The sequence below is a fragment of the Mustelus asterias genome, chromosome 7 (assembly GCF_964213995.1).
Source record: "Mustelus asterias chromosome 7, sMusAst1.hap1.1, whole genome shotgun sequence".
Taxonomy (NCBI): Eukaryota; Metazoa; Chordata; class Chondrichthyes; order Carcharhiniformes; family Triakidae; genus Mustelus; species Mustelus asterias.
Window position 1 is genome coordinate 7548634 of NC_135807.1, and position 20851 is coordinate 7569484.

General features: G+C 47.2%; 1 protein-coding gene across 1 annotated transcript; it reads left to right on the plus strand.

Annotated features, from left to right (window-relative positions):
* The first annotated feature begins 1702 nt into the window (after positions 1-1702).
* Positions 1703-19559, plus strand: ttr (transthyretin (prealbumin, amyloidosis type I)). The gene is made up of 4 exons (XM_078217005.1): positions 1703-1852; positions 7550-7686; positions 11306-11441; positions 19325-19559. Exons 1-4 carry the CDS (start codon positions 1790-1792, stop codon positions 19427-19429), a joined length of 441 nt encoding a protein of 146 aa, XP_078073131.1. The 5' UTR covers positions 1703-1789; the 3' UTR covers positions 19430-19559.
* The last annotated feature ends 1292 nt before the right edge of the window (positions 19560-20851 follow it).

Here is a 20851-nt window from a genome sequence, read left to right on the forward strand (position 1 = left end):
TCACTGGAAAGATGGAGCCTGAGGGGAGACCTGATAGAGGTCTACAAAACTGTGAGAGCCATAGACAGGATGGATAGTCAGAGGCTTTTTCCCAGGGTGGAAGTGTCAATTACAAGGGGGCACAGGTTCAAGGTGAGAGAGAGAAAGTTTAAGGGAGATGTGCGGGGGATGTTTTTCACGCAGAGAGTGGTGGGTGCCTGGAACGCGCTGCCAGAGGAGGTGGTGGAAGCAGACACATTAGCAATTTTTAAGAGGCATCAGGATGGGTACATGAACAGGGAGGAAATAGAGGGATACGGACTGAGTAAGGACAGAAGGTTTTTTGTTTAGTTAGGGCATCATGATTGGCACAGGTTTGGAGGGCTGAAAGGCCTGTTCCTGTGCTGTACTTTTCTTGGCTCACTTGATGAAGGAGCAGCGCTCCAAAAGCTCGTGCTTCCAAATAAACCTGTTGGACTTTAACTTGGTTTTGTGGGACTACTTACTGTGCCCATCCCAGTCCAACGCCAGCATCTCCACATCATGTACTTTTCTTTGTTTTTCTTTGTTATTTATGGAGGAGGACAAGGGCAGCAGGTACCTGAGAATACCACCACCTGTAAGTTACTCACCATCCTGACTTGGAAATATATCAATCATTTCTTAACTGTCGCTGGGTCAAAATCCAGGACCTCCCTCCCTAATAGCACTGTAGGTGTACCTATATCATGTGCACTTCAGCAGTTCCTGAACTGGTGCATGCTATAGTTAAGAAAGCCCACCAACACCTCTACTTTCTCAGAAGACTAAGGAGATTTGGCATGTCAGCTACGACTCTCACCAACTTTTACAGATGCACCATAGAAAACATTTTTTCTAGTTGTATCATAGCTTGGTATGGCTCCTGCTCTGCCCAAGACCACAAGAAACTACAAAGGTCATGAATGTAGCCCAATCCATCACGCAAACCAGCCTCCCATCCATTGACTCTGTCTACACTTCCCGCTGCCTCGGCAAAGCAGCCAGCATAATTAAGGACCCCACACACCCCGGACATTCTCTCTTCCACCTTCTTCCGTTGAGAAAAATATACAAAAGTCTGAGGTCACGTACCAACCGACTGAAGAACAGCTTCTTCCCTGCTGCTGTCAGACTTTTGAATGGACCTACCTCGCATTAAGTTGATCTTTCTCTACACCCGAGCTATGACTGTAACACTACATTCTGCACTCTCTCCTTTCCTTCTCTATGAACGGTATGCTTTGTCTGTATAGCGCGCTAGAAATAATACTTTTCACTGTATACTTATACATGTGACAATAATAAACCAAGCAAATCAAAACTTGCAGGTGGTGGTGTTCCCATGCGTCTGCCGCCCTTGTCCTTCTGGGTGGGAGAGGTGACACGGCTTTGGGAGGTTGCAGTCAGTCTGAAATTTTAAAAATGAGTGCCAACTTCATTGAAAAAGAAAATCTCAAATCGATAGGAAGGAAGCGGTCTTCAAAATGTTGAACAACAACCTGAATATAAAGTGTGGACTTTGGCAAAAAACCGCACTTTGATGGATCCATGCCTTTTTTTCAAATCTCAGAAACTATGTTGAGGGAGGGCTTTGGGTTTTGGCAGAATGTCAGATAAACTGCCTCTTTCTCCGGGTTACTTATTCTCTCAGTGTTGACTGTGGCAACATCCTGAGGCAGCAGTTTGTGGGTTAGAGAGCAGCTGACCTGGTCAAAGCTGAACTATAAAATATCCCCATTCAGAAATCCCATCTCACCTTCTGCCAGGGGCTTACACAGGAGAAGGCAAAATGCAGCGTCTCACACTGTTCCTCATCTTCGCCCTGACCTCCCTTAGCAGAGGCACAGCACAGGTAAGTGTTTCTCATCAGGGGCTGGCCTTTAACAGAGCACCAGCGCCTGCTGTGTCTTCCTTTTCTCAAATGTGCTTGAAGAAGCCAGCCTGTTTAGTGTGACACAGAATCATCGGATCCCCACAGTGCAGAAGGAGGCCATTCGACCCATCAAATCTGCACTGACCACAAGCCCACCCAGGCCCATAACCCCATGCATTTGATGCATGGGCTGGCACTGCGGTTAGCACTGCTGCCTCACAGCGCCCGGGACCCAGGTTCGATTCCCGGCTTGGGTCACTGTCTCTGTGGAGTCTGCACGTTTTCCTCGTGTCATCGTGGGTTTCCTCCGGGTGCTCCAGTTTCCTCCCACAGTCCAAAAGACGTGCTGGTTAGGTGCATTGGCCGTGCTAAATTCTCCCTCAGTGTTACCCGAACAGGCGCCAGAGTGTGGCGACGAGGGGATTTTCACAGTAACTTCATTGCAGTGTTAATGCAAGCCTACTTGTGATTAATAAATAAGGAGATAATGCTATGGGGACCCTGGTCCGAATTCAATTTTTAAAAACCTGGAATTTAAAGATTAAAATTTAAAACCCACCTGGTTCACCAATATTCTTTAGGGAAGGAAATCTGTCGTCCTTACCTGGTCTGGCCGAGAGGTGACTCCAGAGCCACAGCAATGTGGTTGACTCTTAACTACCCTCTGAAATGGCCGAGTGAGACACTCAGTTCAGGGGCAATTAGGAATGGGCAATAAATGCCCAGCCAGTGATGCCCACGGATAAGAACAAAATCTCTACTTCAACATACAGTGCTATCATTCTCAGTGCTTCAGCGGGTAGCACTCCCACCCCTGAGTCAGGAATGTTGTGGGTTCAAACCTCACGCCAGTCACAAGGTTGAAGTAACAATACTGGCTAGAACACAGCGAGAAGACTCCTCAAATAACACCTTTGAGGGGGCCAGTGTAGTTGCTGCATCGATACAAGAAACACAGCAGCCAACTTTCACATAGCAAGCTCCCACGGCAACAATGGCCGGAACTGTACCACCTCCCCCGCCACGGAACCGGCGGGGGCGAGGATCCGACAACAGAAATCTCCGTTGACCTCGGGGGGGGATTTCCAGTCTCGCCCGAGCAAGGCGGTAAAATCCCGGCCAATGAGTTGATGGCCGGATGATTTGTTCTTTCTATGAAGGGCAGCGATCTGATCTTGGTGCATCATGGATTGACAGAAGGAGGCCAATCAGCCCACAGATTCCATGCTGGCTCTCTGCAAGTGCAAACCAGCGAGTCACATCCCCTTGCCCTGTAAACATGTCCTCTCCAGAAAATGATCTCATTCCTTCTTTGAAAGCCATGATTGGTCAGGTTCTACCTCAACAGGAGAACATTCTTATGGTTTGGAAGATCACTGATTCGTAAGCCCACCATCCATGTACCTGCGCTCCCTGCGACTGCCTCACCATATTGATTTGATTTGATTTATTATTGTCATATGTATTAACATACAGTGAAAAGTATTGTTTCTTGCGCGCTCTACAGACAAAGCATACTGTTCATAGAGAAGGAAAGGAGAGGGTGCAGAATGTAGTGTTACTGTCATAGCTAGGATGTAGAGAAATATCAACTTAATGCAAGGTAAGTCCATCCAAAAGTCTGATGGCAGCAGGGAAGAAACTGTTTCCAAGTCAATTGGTACGTGACCTCAGATCTTTCTACCTTTTTCCCGACGGAAGAAGGTGGAAGAGAGAATGTCCGGAGTGCGTGGGGTCCTTAATTATGTTGGCTGCTTTTCCAAGGTAGCAGGAAGTGTAGACAGATTCAATGGATGGGAGGCTGGTTTGGACTTCATTCATAATCCTTTGTAGTTTCTTGCGGTCTTGGGCAGAGCAGGAGCCATACCAAGCTGTGATACAACCAGAAATAATGCTTTCTATGGTTCATCTGTCAAAGCTGGTGAGAGTTGTAGCTGACATGCCAAATTTCCTTTGTCTTCTGAGAAAGTAGAGGCGTTTGTTGGCTTTCTTAACTGTAGTGTCAGCATGGGGGGGACCAGGACAGGTTGTTGGTGATCTGGACACCTAAAAACTTGAAGCTCTCGACCATTTCTACTTCGGCCCCATTGATGTAGACAGGGGCATGTTCTCCTTTATGCTTCCTGAAGTCGATGACAATCTCCTTCGTTTTGTTGACATTGAGGGAGAGATTATTGGAAGTATTGAATTGAAGAATTGCCCTTTATTTGTGTTCAATGTGGAACAATGCTAACTTTGAGGGGTGGGAAGGAATGTCCAAAAGATTATTTAATAATCAAATAACACTAAGGTATATACCGATTATTATACTCATTATTTGGAGTATTGCTGGCAGTTCTGGTCACCACACTACCAGAAGAACGTGGAAGCTTTGGAGAGAGTGCAAAGAAGGTTCACCAGGATGTTCCCTGGTCTCGAGGGTGTTGACTATGAGGAGAGGTTGAATAAATGAGGAGTGTTTTTACTGGAAAGACGGAGGCTGAGGGGAGACCTGATAGAGGTCTACAAAATTATGAGAGGCATAGACAGGGTGGATAGTCAAAGGCTTTTTCCCACGGTGGAAGTGTCAATTACAAGGGAGCACAGGTTCAAGGTGAGAGGGGGAAAGTTCAAAGATGACCTCAAGTTTACAGAGGGTAAAATGGGGGAGGTCATTCAGGAATGCATTGGAATAGTCAAGTCTAGCGGTAACCAGGACACGGTTAAAGCTTTCAACACTTTACTGGGGTGAAGTCAGACAAGTCAGAACAAAGCATCGTAGCTGTGAGGGACAGCTCGGTGGATAGGATATTAGGATGTAGATAGGCTGGAAAATTGGGCGGGGATCCTGGATTCAGGATTCAATCCTGGACCGGGGAGCGGCGCGGGCTTGGAGGGCCGAAGGGCCTGTTCCTGTGCTGTATTGTTCTTTGTTCTTTGTTCTTTGTTAGGGAGAAGACATGTGACCTTTCATATCCGCCTGCCCCAATACATGGCTCCTCTGTTTAATGCCCCACCCAAAATAAATGACAATTCCAACAATACAGCACCCTAATGTCAGTCTGAACTAGGCACTCACATGGTGTGTAAGGGAGAACGTGCAGACTCCGCACAGACAGTGACCCAAGCTGGGAACTTAACCCAGGTTCCTGGCGCTGTGAGGCAGCAGTGCTAACCACTGTGTCACCGTGCCATCCGCGTTGTAATGTGGCAAGCTCCCCCAAACAGTAATGTGATGCCGATCGGATAATCTGATTTTGTGATGATGATTGAGGGTTAGAGATTGCACAGTCACCAGGGTAAACTCCCTGATTATTTTCAAAGCCATGACAGAATCCTTTGCCCCGCGCCTGCGAGAGGGGATGGGACCTCAGTTTATCACCTCGTTTGAGAAGCTGTACCTCCCAACTATCCAGCACCTCCTCAGTGCTGTACTGTACCGGAGTGTCATCGTTTACTCAAGTTTCTGAAATGGGACTTGAACCCACAACTTCCTGACTCAGAGGCGAGGGTGCTACCCACTGAGCCACATTTCTGAATGAAGAGTGGAGGCAGATGATGCTACAGAGATGGAAATAAGCCACCTTAATGCTGGTTAAGATACAAAGTCACTCCATCTGATTGGAAAAGAATTTTGTGGCATGAGTGTTAATGTCCAGAGGCACCAGACTATTGCACTGGGGACATGCGTTCAAATCCCAGGGTGGAATTTAAATTCCAGTTGATAAGTCTGGACTCCAAAGCTTGTCTCAGTAATGAACGTATCATAGGGCGGCACATGGCACATGGTTCCATGAGTCAAGCTAACATATTAATAGATTATAGCATTGTTTTTTTTCCCTGACTATCCTAACTCCAGTGACACGAGGCTTTGATAATACAAAATAAAACGTAAGGATGATGCACAGGTTGGCTCCTCGAATGCACGTTTCATCTGCAGAATGTTAGTATGGTGGCTACGTTACTAGACTAGTAACCAAGAGTCATTAATTCAAATCCTGTCACGCGATTAAGAAACCTAAAATTCAATTGATTAAATCATTCCAGAATAAAAACTGCTTCCAGAATTTTACTGGCATGCCGCCATGGAATCGGGGTGGGGCGAGGCGTGCAGAACAGAATTCTCCATTGGCCTCGAGTTCATAAAATCCCAGCCAGGGTGTCAGTAATGGATTGTCGTAAAAACCCATCTGGTTCACTCATGTCCTTTAGGGAAGGAAATCTGCAGTCCTTACCCGGTCTGGCCTACATGTGACTCCAGAGCCACAGCAATGTGGTTGACTCTCAACTGTCCTCGGGCAACTAGGGATGGGCAATAAATGCTGGTCGGCCAGTGACGCCCATCACCCGTGAATGAGTAAAAAGTGTTGCGTTCGGGGAAATGGAAGCAAGGCGTGTACTTGTAGATAAAATACAGGTTAGCCATGGTCTATCTGAATGGTGCAGCAATGGACTCAAGGGGCTGAATGGCCTCTTCCTGGTCCCATAATATCCCATATTTTTTATATATAAAAAGCAGTAAGCCTCACTGATTTGATTTGATTTGATTTATTATTGTCACGTATCGGGATACAGTGAAAAGTATCGTTTCTTGTGCGCTATACAGACAAAACATACCGTTTATAGAGCACATCGGGAAGAAGGAAAGAAGAGGGAGATCGAGAGTAAAAGATAAGGGTATGCTGGGGACAGCTCGCAAGAAGTCACCACATTCCAGTGCCATCTTGAATGGGCCTGTAAAGCAAAGTAAATAAAATGAAATATCCCCAATATCCTCATAACTACTAAACTCCGTTTCTTGTGCCTCTATCCCATCCCACGTTAAGCCAAATATTTTTGGTGACTTATTATCATAGAATCCCTACAGTGCAGAAAGAGACCATTCGGCCCATCGAGCCTGCACCGACCACAATCCCACCCAGGCCCTGTAACCTCTCATATTTACCCTGCTAATCCCCCTGACACTATGATTAATTTAGCATGGCCAATCAACCTGACCCGCACATCTTTGGACTGTGGGAGGAAACCAGAGCACCCGGAGGAAACCCACGCAGACACGGGGAGAACGTGCAGACTCCACACAGACAGTGACCCGAGGCTGGAATTGAACCGAAGAATGAGGGGGGATCTTATAGAAACATATAAGATTATGAAGGGAATAGATAAGATAGAAGCAGGGAGGTTGTTTCCACTGACGGGTGAAACTAGAACTAGGGGGCATGGCCTCAAAATAAGGGGAAGCAGATTTAGGACTGAGTTGAGGAGGAACTTCTTCGCACAAAGGGTTGTGAATCTGTGGAATTCCCTGCCCAGTGAAGCAGTTGAGGCTACCTCACTGAATGTTTTTATAGATAGATTTTTGAACAGTAAAGGAATTAAGGGTTATGGTGAGCAGGCGGGTAAGTGGAGCTGAGTCCGCAAAAAGATCAGCCATGATCTTATTGAATGGCGGAGCAGGCTCGAGGGGCCAGGTGGCCTACTCCTGCTCCTAGTTCTTATGTTCTTAACCCGGGTCCCTGGCGTGTGGGACAGCAGTGCTAACCACTGTGCCACCGTGCTGCCCCTGAGAAGTACCTAGCCGGTATTTTATGAAATGTTGAATGAGAGATTTTGAGGGACTTTTGGTTTCACTTTTCTCTCTTTGCCTCAATGAATGGATATAATTGATGAGCTGTTGTCTGTATCTGTCTGTTTCAGGGTCATGGTGGCAGTGATGTTAAATGCCCTGTTATCATCAAAGTCCTTAATGCAATCAACGGCACGGCAGCTTCAGACCTCCATATGGAAATGTACCGAAGGAATGAAGACCAGAGCTGGCATCAGCTCAGCACTGGGTGAGTGCAGGAGCGGCAGAAAGGCTCATCAGAGCCCTCCACATCTGTTCTTTGTTCTTTGTGCAGTGCCACCCATATTGGCGTCAGTTGCGTCTCAGTGAGATGCACGTTCACCTTCCACGTCAGGCAGTGGGTTCAGATCCCTCTCCAGGCCCCTGTGGACAAAAGCAAGGCGGGCAACCTCAGTGCAGCGCTGAAGGAATGCTGCACTGTCAGAGGTGCCGAATTTTAGATGTGATATTAAACTGAAGCCCTGCCGGCCCACTCAGGTGGATGTAAAACTGATCTCTGAAGGCGAAAAATATCTCTGAGGGCGGAAAGGCAGGTTAATAGGCTGGTGAAAAAGGCATATGGCACACTCGGCTTTATCAATCGGGGTATAGATTACAAAAGCAGAGAGGTCATGATGGAGTTGGGCGGCACGGTAGCACAGTGGTTAGCACTGCTGCTTCACAGCTTCAGGGACCTGGGTTCGATTCCTGGCTTGGGTCACTGTCTGTGTGGAGTTTGCACATTCTCCTCGTGTCTGCGTGGGTTTCCTCCGGGTGCTCCGGTTTCCTCCCACAGTCCAAAGATGTGCGGGTTAGGTTGATTGGCCATGCTAAAATTGCCCCTTAGTGTCCTGAGATGTGTAGGTTAGAGGGATTAGTGGGTAATATGTGTAGGGATATGGGAGTAGGGCCCTGGGTGGGACTGTGGTCGGTGCAGACTCGATGGGCCGAATGGCCTGTTTCTGCACTGTAGGGTTTCTATGATTTCTATGATAACTCTGGCGAGGCCACAGCTGGAGCACTGTGTGCCGTTCTGGTCGCCACATTATCGGAAGAATGTGGTTCCACTGGAGGGGGTGCAGAGGAGATTCACCAGGATGTTGTCTGGGATGGAACATTTATGTTATAAAGAGGGGTTGGATAGGCTTGGGTTGTTTTCTCTGGAGCAGAGAAGACTGAGGGGGCGACCTGATCGAGGTGTACAAGATTATGAGGGACGTGGATAGGGAGCAGCTGTTCCCCTTAGTTGAAGGGTCAGTTATGAGGGGACACAAGTTAAAAGTGAGGGGTGGGAGGGTTAAGGGGAATTTGAGGAAAACCTTTTTACCCAGAGGCTGGTGACGGTCTAGAATGCACTGCCTGGGAGGGTGGTGGAGGCCTCACACCCTTTAAAAAGTACCTGGATGAGCACTTGGCACATCATAACATTCAGGGCTATGGGCCAAGTGCTGGCAAGTGGGATTAGGTGGCAGGTCAGGGCCTTTCATGCGCCGGTGCAGACTCGATGGGCTGAAGGGCCTCTTCTGCACTGTGGTATTCTGTGATTCTGTGAATTGGTGGCCCAGGGGCCACATGCGGCCTATCTGGGTTCTGAGTGTGGCCCTCACGAGACATTTTGTTGACCGTTGCCAGGCGCAGGGTCACCACATTCCGCTGATTCCCATCCGTGTAGTTTTTTTCCTCCCGGTGTGACTGAAGCGATTCGCACGTAAAGTGAGGGTGAGAGAAGTGAGGTGGGTGCTGATTGCTCACAACACTGACTGTGAGAGCCGTGCGCTCCCTCTGTGTCCAAAGCTTCAATATTCCTTTCGTTTTTACCATTTGAAGTTCATAATCATAGAATCATAGAAACCCTACAGTGCAGAAGGAGGCCATTCGGCCCATCGAGTCTGCACCGACCACAATCCCACCCAGGCTCTAATCCCGTAGCCCCACATACTTACCCTACTGATCCGCCTGACACTAGGGTCAATTTATCACAGCCAATCCACCTGACCCGCACATCTTTGGACTGTGGGAGGAAACCGGAGCACCCGGAGGAAACCCACGCAGACACGGGGGAGAACGTGCAGGCTCCACACAGACAGTGACCCAAGCCAGGAATCGAACCCGCGTCCCTGGCGCTGTGAGGCAGTAGTGCTAACCACTGTGTCACCGTGCTGTTGTTGATGACAGTTCTATTAAAAAATGAAGCATTTTCTATAACTCGTTATGGAATATTTGGCGTGTATTAAATGTATTTAATCTTATTCACGGGGTCACGGTGAGTGAACACGCCCGATTTCAGTCTTGTGACCCACTGAGATGGAGGAGGGCCACTCACACGGCCCACTCACACGGCCCCCTCACACGGCCCACTCACACGGCCCCCTCACACGGCCCACTCACACGGCCCACTCACACGGCCCCCTCACACGGCCCCCTCACACGGCCCACCCACTCGCCGAGGTTGTCCATCGATGAAGATGCCACAGCGTCGTTCAGCTGTGCTGCTCCTGACCAATGATTGGGCAGATATTGGGTGGAATTTTCCCATCCTGCCCACCACGGGAATCGTAGCGGGCAGGACACAGATCATGCGGCACGGTAGCACAGTGGGTTAGCACAGCTGTCTCACAGCGCCAGGGACCCGGGTTCAATTCCCGGCTTGGGTCACTGTCTGTGTGGAGTCTGCACGTTCTCCCCGTGTCTGCGTGGGTTTCCTCCGGGTGCTCCGGTTTCCTCCCACAGACCAAAAATGTGTGGGTTAGGGGGATTGGCCATGCTCAATTGACCCTAATGTCAGGGGATGAGCAGGGTAAATATGTGGGGTTGCGGGGATACGGCCTGGGTAGGATTGTGGTCAGTGCAGACTCGATGGGCCGAATGGCCTCCTTCTGCACTGTAGGGATTAGAACATAGAACATAGAACATAGAACAGTACAGCACAGAACAGGCCCTTCGGCCCACGATGTTGTGCCGAGCTTTATCTGAAACCAAGATCAAGCTATCCCACTCCCTACCATCCTGGTGTGCTCCATGTGCCTATCCAATAACCGCTTAAATGTTCCTAAAGTGTCTGACTCCACTATCACTGCAGGCAGTCCATTCCACACCCAACCACTCTCTGCGTAAAGAACCTACTTCTGATATCCTTCCTATATCCCCCACCATGAAGCCTATAGTTATGCCCCCTTGTAATAGCTCCATCCACCCGAGGAAATAGTCTTTGAACGTTCACTCTATCTATCCCCTTCATCATTTTATAAACCTCTATTAAGTCTCCCCTCAGCCTCCTCCGCTTCAGAGAGAACAGCCCTAGCTCCCTCAACCTTTCCTCATAAGACCTACCCTCCAAACCAGGCAGCATCCTGGTAAATCTCCTCTGCACTCTTTCCAGCGCTTCCACATCCTTCTTATAGTGAGGTGACCAGAACTGCACACAGTATTCCAAATGTGGTCTCACCAAGGTCCTGTACAGTTGCAGCATAACCCCATGGCTCTTAAACTCCAACCCCCTTCTATGATTCTTCTATGATAATCCCATCTGCCAGCACTTGGCCCATAGCCCTGAATGTTATGATGTGCCAAGTACTCATCCAGATACATTTTAAAGGATGTGCGGCAACCCACCTCCACCACCCTCCCAGGCAGCGCATTCCAGACCGTCACCGCCCTCTGGGTAAAAAGGTTTTTCCTCACATCCCCCTAATCTTCCTGCCCTCACCTTGAACCTATGTCCCTTCCTGACTGACCCTTCAATCTGTCCCTGAACTCCAGCTACTTCAGACTTGGAAGGCAAATTTTGGCTATGACTCGATGTGCAGTTTATGTGTAAGTGTTCCTTCATTCTGTCGTTTGTGTTGCAGGGTTACAGGAGTGAATGGAGAAGCCCACAACCTAACCACCGAAGCTGACTTTGTCCCAGGATTGTACAAGGTCCACTTCAGAACTGCTGATTACTGGCGGAATCTTGGTTACGTCCCCTTTCATGAATGTGTTAACGTGAGTGATAATCATTCTTCAGCAGAGTGAGAGGGTAAACGGCTTCGATTCTACAAACCATGCAATTTGCTCAGGTGGAAAAGCCAGTCACATCATTCCTTCCTTCTGCTAAACATCCGTTTACAGTCTTTCAAAGTTGCAGAAAGTTACCGTTTCCTGTGACTCCCCCTACCCCAGCAGGAGTTCTCGATCGCAGAATCATCCTTTATCTCTTTCGTAGAACTTACAGAGCAGAAACAAAACATTTGGGTTCAAATGGCCCTGGCTGGTTTTGATTTGATTTATTATTGTCACATGTATTGGGACACAGTTTGTTTCTTGTGCACTATGCAGACAAAGCATACCGTTCATAGAGTACATTGGGGAGAAGGAAAGGAGAGGGTGCAGAACGTAGTGTTACATTCACAGGTAGGGTGTAGAGAAAGATCAACTTAATGGCCTGAATTTTACCGCCACACCCGCCCCGATTCACAGAACGGGATTCTCTGTTGCTGTTTTGATTTGATTTATTATTGTGTTTATCCTTCGGATGATTCTCCCTCCCAGTCCCCTTCATCAGTATAGTTTTCCTCTCCCCTTCATGTGTTCATCTCCTGTGCCTCTACTCTTAATCTCAACTGCTCCCTGTGTCAGTGAGTTTTTTAAATTCATTCGTGGGATATGGGTGTCGCTGGCTGGCCAACATTTACTGCCAATCTACATTTAAACTTCAGAAAAATTTACCAGAACTTTATTTTTTTTTATTCATTGATGGGATGTGGACATTTCTGGCTGGGCCAGCAGTTATTACGCATCCCTAAAGAGTCAACCACATTGCTGTGGCTCTGGAGTCACATGTAGGTCAGACCAGGTAAGGGCGGCAGATTTCCTTCCCTAAAGGACATTAGTGAACCAGATAGATTTTTCCGACAATCGGCAATGATTTCATGGTCATCGGTAGATTCTTAATTCCAGATATTTTTTATTGAATTCAAATGCCACCAGCTGCCGTGATAGGATTCGAACCCGGGTCCCCAGAGCATTGGCTGAGTTTCTGGATTAATAGTCTATAATGATAATACCACCAGGCCATCACCTCTCTGAGTGCTACATTCTAACCATTGTCTGAGTAAAGAGATTTCTCCTATGATTGGGCAGATAAGTGGCAGGTGGGATTTAACCCTGAAAAGAGTGGGGTGATACATTTTGGAAGGAGTAATTTGACAAGAAAGTACTCAATGAATGGTAGGACACGAGGAAGTTCTGAGGAAGAAAGGGACCTTGGCGTGTTTGTCCACAGATCTCTGGAAGCGGAAGGGCATGTTAGTAGGGTGGTGAAAAAGGCATATGGGACACTTATAGAAAGGAAAATACTAAACTAGAAAGAGTGCAGAAAAGATTTACTAGGATGCTACCAGGGCATGATGGTTTAAGGAGAGGCTGGATAGACTGGGACTTTTTTCTCTGGAGCGCAGAAGGCTGAGGGGTGATCTTATAGAAGTCTATAAAATACTGAGGGACACAAATCAGCTAGATAGTCAATATTTTCCCAAAGGTAGGGGAGTCTAAAACTAGAGGGCATTGGTTTAAGGTGAGAGGGGAGAGATACTAAAGGGCCCAGAGGGGCAATTCTTTCACACAGAGGGTGGTGAGTGTCTGGAACAAGCTGCCAGAGGCAGTTGTAGAGATGGGTACAATTTTGGCTTTTAAAAAGCATTTAGACAGTTACATGGGTAAAATGGGTATAGAGGGATATGGGCCAAATGCGGGCAATTGGGATTAGCTTAGGGATTTTTTTTTAAAAGGGCGGCATGGACAAGTTGGGCTGAAGGGCCTGTTTCCATGCTGTAAACTTCTATGACTCTATGACTTGTCTTTATCAATCGCGGCATGGTGGTTCGCACTGCTGCCTCACAGCTAGGGTCGCTGTCTGTGTGGAGTCTGCACGTTCTTCCCGTGTCTGCATGGGTTTCCTCCAGGTGCTCCGATTTCCTCCCACAGTCCGAAAGACATGCTGGTTAGGTGCACTGGCTATGCTAAATTCTCCCTCAGTGTACCCGAACAGGTGCCGGAGTGTGGCGACTAGGGGTTTTCACATTAACTTCATTGCAGTGTTAATGTAAGCCTACTTGTAACACTAATAAATAAACTTCAAAAAAGCAGGGAAGTCATATTGGAGTTGTATAGAGCTTTGGTGAGGCCACAGCTGGAGCACTGTATGCAGTTCTGGTCGCCTCATTATTGCAAGGATGTGATTGCACTGGAGGGGATGCAGAGGAGATTCACCAGGATGTTGCCTGGGATGGAACATTTAAGTTATGAAGAGAGGTTGGATAGTCTTGGGTTGTTTTCTCTGGAGCAGAGGAGACTGAGGGGGTGACCTGATCGAGGTGTACAAGATTATGAGGGACATGGACAGGGTGGATAAGGAGCAGCTGTTCCCCTTAGTTGAAGGGTCAGTTACAAGGGGACATAATTCAAGATGAGGGGCAGGAGGTTTTAGGGGAATGTGAGGAAAAAATTATTTGCCCAGAGTATGGTGACGGTCTGGAATGCGCTGCCTGGGAGAGTTTTGTTTTTATTAATTCGTGGGACATGGGCGTCGCTGGCTGGCCAGCATTTTTGCCCATCCCTAGTTGCCTTGAGAAGGTGGTGGTGAGCTGCCTTCTTGAATCGCTGCAGTCCACGTGCTGTGGGTTCACCCACAATGCCGTTAGGGAGGGAATTCCAGGATTTTGACCCAGCAACTGCGAAGGAACGGCGATATATTTCCAAGTCAGGATGATGAGTGGCTTGGAGGGGAACTTGCAGGTGATGGTGTTCCCATGTATCTGCTGCCCTTGTCCTTCTAGATGGAAGTGGTCGTGGATTTTGGAAGGTGCTGTCTAAGGATCTTTGGTGAATTGCTGCAGTGCATCTTGTAGATAGTACACACTGCTGCTACTGAGCGTTGGTGGTGGAGGGAGTGGATGTTTGTAGATGTGGTGCCAATCAAGCGGGGCTGCTTTGTCCTGGATTATTTCAAGCTTCTTGAGTGTTGTTGGAGCTGCACCCATCCATGCAAGTGGGGAGTATTCCATCACACTCCTGACTTGTGCCTTGGAGATGGTGGATAGGCTTTGGGGAGTCAGGAGGTGAGTTTTACTCACCGCAGGATTCCTAGTCTCTGACCTGCTCTTGTAACCACTGTGTTTATGTGGTGAGTCCAGTTGAGTCTCTGATCAATGGTAACCCCAAAGGGTGTGGAGGAGGGATGCTTCACACCCTTTAAAAAGTATTTGGATGAGCACTTGGCACATCATAACAACAGTAAGAAGTCTCACAACAGCAGGTTAAAGTATTGGGACACAGTTTGTTTCTTTTTCTTAAAAACCCCTAAGCTAATCCCAATTGCCCACATTTGGCCCATATCCCTCTATACCCATCTTACCCATGTAACTATCTAAATGCTTTTGAAAAAACAAAATTGTACCCGCCTCTACTACTACCTCTGGCAGCTTGTTCCAGGCACTCACCACCCTCTGTGTGAAAAAATTGCCCCTCTGAACACTTTTGTATCTCTCCCCTCTCACCTTAAACCTATGCCCTCTAGTTTTAGACTCCCCTACCTTTGGGAAAAGATATTGACTATCTAGCTGATCTATGCCCCTCATTATTTTACAGACCTCTTAGAACACCACTCAGCCTCCTACGCTCCAGAGAAAAAAGTTCCAATCTATCCAGCCTCTCCTTACAACTCAAACCATCAAGTCCCGGTAGCATCCTAGTAAATCTTTTCTGCACTCTTTCTAGTTTAATAATATCCTTTCTATAATGGGGTGACCAGAACTGTACACAGTATTCCAAGTGTGGCCTTACCAATGTCTTGTACAACTTCAACAAAACATCCCAACTCCTGTATTCAATGTTCTGACCAATCATGTGATGCTGGGTTTGCAGCTTTTAAACACCTGTTGTGAATTGGTCCTTCCAATGTTGGATTAAAACTCTGAGGCTTCCCAGTCCTGACACTTTCAGCATGCCTCTGGAGAGACAGAGACCGAGACACTGCTTTCTGTCTCAAGTCCAAACAGCAGCTGAGAAAAATGAAATTAAAACCTTGGACTTTTCTGTGGAAAAAAAACTGACCCCAGGCATCACTTGACCTGTCAATCATGCTCCACCCGGCAATTCCAAAAGGATCATAAAACCTCAGGACACTGCATTAGGCCAGATTAAAAATGAACATGATGTCCATTATACTGCTTCAGTAACAATCAGAGGACACCGGTTACAGACAAAACAGTGCCGACAACTACCTGGGTCTGCTAGAAACATCCTGCAAAGGAACATGATTACAATGCATTCCTTAAAGGCACAGTAGCGTCACAATAGTACAGTTCTTCAATTCGTACAAAGGAGCAAGGTGTTACTCAGCAGAGTACAATGTAATGTTAAAGCACATGGGATTGCGGGTAATGTATTGAGATGGATTGAAAGCTAGTTAGCAGATAGGAAGCCAAGAGTTGGAATAGGTCTTTTTCCTATTGGCAGTCAGTGACTCGTGGGGTTCCGCAGGGATCTGTGCTGGGACCCCAACTGTTCACATTATATATTAATGATGTGGAAGAGGGAACTGAATGTATTGGCCAGAATTTTAGCATCCCACCCACCAATTCAAGCGGGCAAGGGGCGGCCCATGGAAAGATCCGTTGACCTTGGGTGGGATTTTACGGTTTCAGGATGATCGAGGCCATAAAATCCCACCCATTATCTCCAAATTTGCAGATGATGTGAAGTTGGGTGGGAGGGTGAGCTGTGAGGAGGATGCAGAGATGCTTCAGTGTGATTTGGACAGGCTGAGTGTGTGGGCATCTAGATGGCAGATGCAGTATAATGTGGATAAAGGTGAGGTTATCCACTTTGGTAGCAATAATAGGAAGATAGATTATTACTTCAATGGGTGTAAATTGAGAGAGACTCAGCCAGACCTTGGAGTCCTCGTGCATCAGTTGCTGAAAGTAAGCGCGCAGGTACAGCAGGCAGTAAAGAAGGCAAATGGTATGTGGGCCTTCATGGCGAAAGGATTTGAGTATAGAGATAGGGATGTTTTGCTGCAATTGTATAGGGTGTTGGTGAGGCCACACCTGGAGTATTGTGTGCAGTTTTGGTGTCCTTGTCTGAGGAAGGATGTCCTTGCTATAGAGGGAGTACAGCGAAGGTTTACCAGGCTGATTCCTGGGATGGCAGGTCTGTCATATGAGGAGAGACTAAGTTGGTTAGGATTATATTCACTGGAGTTTAGAAGAGTGAGGAGGAATCTCATAGAAACTTATAAAATTCTAACAGTGTTAGACAGGCTAGATTCAGAAAGAATGTTCCCAATGGTGGGGGAATCCAGAACTAGGGGTCATAGTTTGAGGATAAGGGGTAGACCTTTTAGAACTGAGGTGAGGAGAAATTTCTTCACCCAGAGGGTGGTGAATGTGTGGAATTCACTCCCACAGAATGTAGTTGTGGCCAAAATGTTGTCTGATTTCAAGAAGAAACTAGATATAGCTCTTGGGGCTAAAGGGATGCGGGAGGAAGGCGGGATCAGGATATTGAATTTGATGATCAGCCATGATCAAGATGAATGGCGGAGCAGGCTCAGAGGGCCGAATGGCCTCCTCCTGCTTGTAGTTTTGATGTTTACCTGCTTCATCCGCTTCCCATTTTTCCTGGTTAAATAAACTTCTGTGCTTAAAACGTTTGATGAGCTTCAGGGTGCCTTGCAACCTTTTTATAGCAAGGATAAAGATAGGAAAAATAGTTAAAATATTTTTAATGATTCTTTATTGAATCGTGTCCTTGAAACTGTGACTAAATGTACCATCGTACAAATTGACATGAATTGCAATTGAAAGTCTCAAAGGGCCGAATGGCCTTCTCCTGCTTCTAGTTTCTATGTTTCTATAACATTAACTAAATGCTGCAGACGTGAGTGTCTGAAATATGGACAAAATATGTGAAAACCAGCCTCCCATCCATTGATTCTGTCTACGCTTCCCGCTGCCTCGGCAAAGCAGCCAGCATAACAGGAGAGGGCATGGGATCCAAGGGGCTGCTGCCCTGTGGATCCAGAACTGGCTTGCCGAAAGGAGGCAGAGAGTAGGTATAGATGGGTCTTTTTCTAAACGGAGGTTGGTCACCAGTGGAGTGCCCCAGGGATCTGTTCTGGGACCCTTGCTGTTTGTCATTTTCATAAATGACCTGGATGAGGAAGTGGAGGGATGGGTTGGTAAGCTTGCCGACGACACGAAGGTTGGTGGGGTTGTGGATAGTCTGGAGGGATGTCAGAAGTTACAGGGGGACATAGATGGGATGCAAGACTGGGCGGAGAAGTGGCAGATGGACTTCAACCCAGATAAATGCGTCGTGGTCCATTTTGGCAGGTCAAATGGGATGAAGGAGTACAATATAAAGGGAAAGACTCTTAGTACTGTAGAGGATCAGAAGGACCTTGGGGTCCGGGTCCATAGGACTCTAAAATCGGCCCCACAGGTGGAGGAGGTAGTTAAGAAGGCGTGTGGTGTGCTGGCCTTTATCAATTGAGGGATTGAGTTTAGGAGTCCGGGGATAATGATGCAGCTATATAAGACCCTTGTCAGACCGCACTTGGAGTACTGTGCTCAGTTCTGGTCGCCTCATTACAGGAAGGATGTGGAAAAGATTGAAAGGGTGCAGAGGATCCAGGCAAAGGATGTTGCCTGGATTTGAGTGGCATGCCTTATGAGGATAGGCTGAGGGAGCTCGGTCTTTTCTCCTTGGAGAGACGAAGGATGAGAGGAGACCTAATAGAGGTATATAAGATGTTGAGAGGCATAGATCGGGTGGACTCTCAGAGGCTTTTTCCCAGGGTGGCAATGGCTGCTACGAGAGGACACAGGTTTAAGGTGCTGGGGGGTAGGTATAGGGGAAATGTTAGAGGGAAGTTTTTCACACAGAGGGTGGTGGGCGAGTGGAATCGGCTGCCGTCAGTGGTGGTGGAGGCAAACTCAATAGGGTCTTTTAAGAGACTCCTGGATGAGTACATGGGACTTAATAGGATGGAGGGTTATAGGTAGGCCTAAAAGGTAGGGATATGTTCAGCACAACTTGTGGGGCCGAATGGCCTGTTTTGTGCTGTAGCTTTTCTATGTTTCTATGTTTCTTTTCTATGTTTCTATAATTAAGGACCCCACGCACCCCGGACATTCTCTCTTCCACCTTCTTCCGTCGGGAAAAAGGTACAAAAGTCTGAGGTCACGTACCAACCGACTCAAGAACAGCTTCTTCCCTGCTGCTGTCAGACTTTTGAATGGACCTACTTTATATTAAGTTGATCTTTCTCTACACCCTAGCGATGACTGTAACACTACATTCTGCACCCTCTCCTTTCCTTCTCTAAAGTTAAAGTTTATTTATTAGTCACAAGTAAGGCTTACATTAACACTGCAATGAATTTACTGTGAAATTCCCCTAGTTGCCACAGTCTGGTGCCTGTTCGGGTCAATGCACCTAACCAGCACGTCTTTCAGAATGTGGGAGGAAACCGGAGCACCCGGAGGAAACCCACGCAGACACGGGGAGAACGTGCAGACTCCACACAGACAGTGACCCAAGCCGGGAATCGAACCCGGGTCCCTGGCACTGAGAAGCAGCAGCACTAACCAATGTACTACTGTGCCGTCCCTCTATGAATGGTATGGTTTGTCTGTATAGCGCACAAGAAACAATGCTTTTCACTTTATACTGATACATGTGACAATAATAAATCAAATCAAAACAGCACTATGCAGCAGCTGTGGAGAGAGAGAGAAAGAAACAGAGTTAACATCTCAGACCAATGACTTTTCATCAACTTTGTTCAAGGATTTATTTTTTTTTAATCTTTCTTGTTTCAGGTGGTTTTCCGGGTAGATGCCTCCAATCACCAGCACTACACTCTGGCTCTGCTTCTGAGTCCTTACTCCTACTCCACCACAGGAGTGCTGAGGGGCTCCCACTAGACACAGGAAACAGCTTCTGCTCCATCTCAGACTGGAAGAGCAAGTCGCTCGGAAAGAAATTACAAACCTATTTAACAAGTGTTCCAAACCTTGCTAATGAATTGAGATTAAACTAAACATCTGGCAACGACTGGCTTGGATTTTAATTATCTTTGTAACTGGTCATCGTGAACCATGTGCAATCTAAGCATTTCTCCCCAGCTGAAGTTTTATCAATTGTTAACTAAAGGCATGTCGATAATCCATTTATTAATTCGGGTGGTTTTACGCTCCCGTTAACCGACTGGGTGCTGAGATATGCAGAGCTCAAAATGATACATGCGATAGCAGATCAGAGAAATGGTGTTCTCCAAATCCACAACCTCAAACAGCTCGCATAAGGAAAACATCTTTAACTGAAGCAAATGCCCCAAGGTAAGGAGGGCACGGTGACACAGTGGTTAGCACCACTGCCTCACAGCGCCAGGGACCCGGGGTCACTTCTGGCCTCGGGTCTCTCCCTGTGTGCAGTCTGCACGTCCTCCCCGTTCTGTGTGGGTTTCCTCTGGTTTCCTCCCGCAGTCCAAAGATGTGCAGGTTAGGTGGATTAGCCATTGTGTGTAGAAGGGGTTACGGGAATAGGGTAAGGATGTGAGTCTAGGTAAAGTGCCTTTTCAGACGGTCGGTGCAGACGTACAGAGACATAGAGGTTTACAGCATGGAAACAGGCCCTTCGGCCCAACATGTCTATGCCACCCTTTTTTTTAACCACTAAGCTCGTCCCAATTTGCCCACATCCCTCTATACCCATCTTACCCATGTAACTGTCAAAATGCTTTTTAAAAGACAAAATTGTACCCGCCTCTACTACTGCCTCTGGCAGCTCGTTCCAGACACTCACCACCCTCTGTGTGAAAAAATTGTCCCTCTGGACCCTTTTGTATCTCTCCTCTCTCACCTTAAACCTATGCCCTCTAGTTTTAGTCTCCCCTACCTTTGGGAAATGATATTGACTATCTAGCTGATCTATGCCCTTGATGGGCCAAATGGCCTCATTCTGCACTGCAGGGATTCAATAAACTTCACATAAACATTACAAAGTGAAATGGGACCACCTGTCACATAAGGCAACGGTAAGATGGATGTCCAAAAGAATGGTCAAAGTTGTGGCATCTTAAAGGGGGAGAGGGGTTTGAGGATATTTTGGCGTTTAAAGTTCTGTTGTGCAGCCACCAATGGTAGAGCACTGAAAAAAATTGAGGATAGAAAAGTGAGCAGAATCAGACGGATGCAGTTATAGGATCATTAAAGTTTTATGGCAGAGAAAGATTTGATTTATTATTGTCACAAGTATTGGGATACAGTGAAAAGTATTGTTTTTTGTGTGCTATACAGACAGAGCATACCATTCATAGAGTACATAGGGGAGAAGGAAAGGAGAGG

Bases quoted from the DNA above. Each gene is read 5' to 3' on its own strand.
- ttr (XM_078217005.1), top strand. From the start codon at position 1,790: ATGCAGCGTCTCACACTGTTCCTCATCTTCGCCCTGACCTCCCTTAGC. The intron at 7,687-11,305 runs GTGAGTGCAGGA...TTTGTGTTGCAG, and splicing joins TGGCATCAGCTCAGCACTGG to GGTTACAGGAGTGAATGGAG. The intron at 11,442-19,324 runs GTGAGTGATAAT...TTCTTGTTTCAG, and splicing joins CCTTTCATGAATGTGTTAAC to GTGGTTTTCCGGGTAGATGC.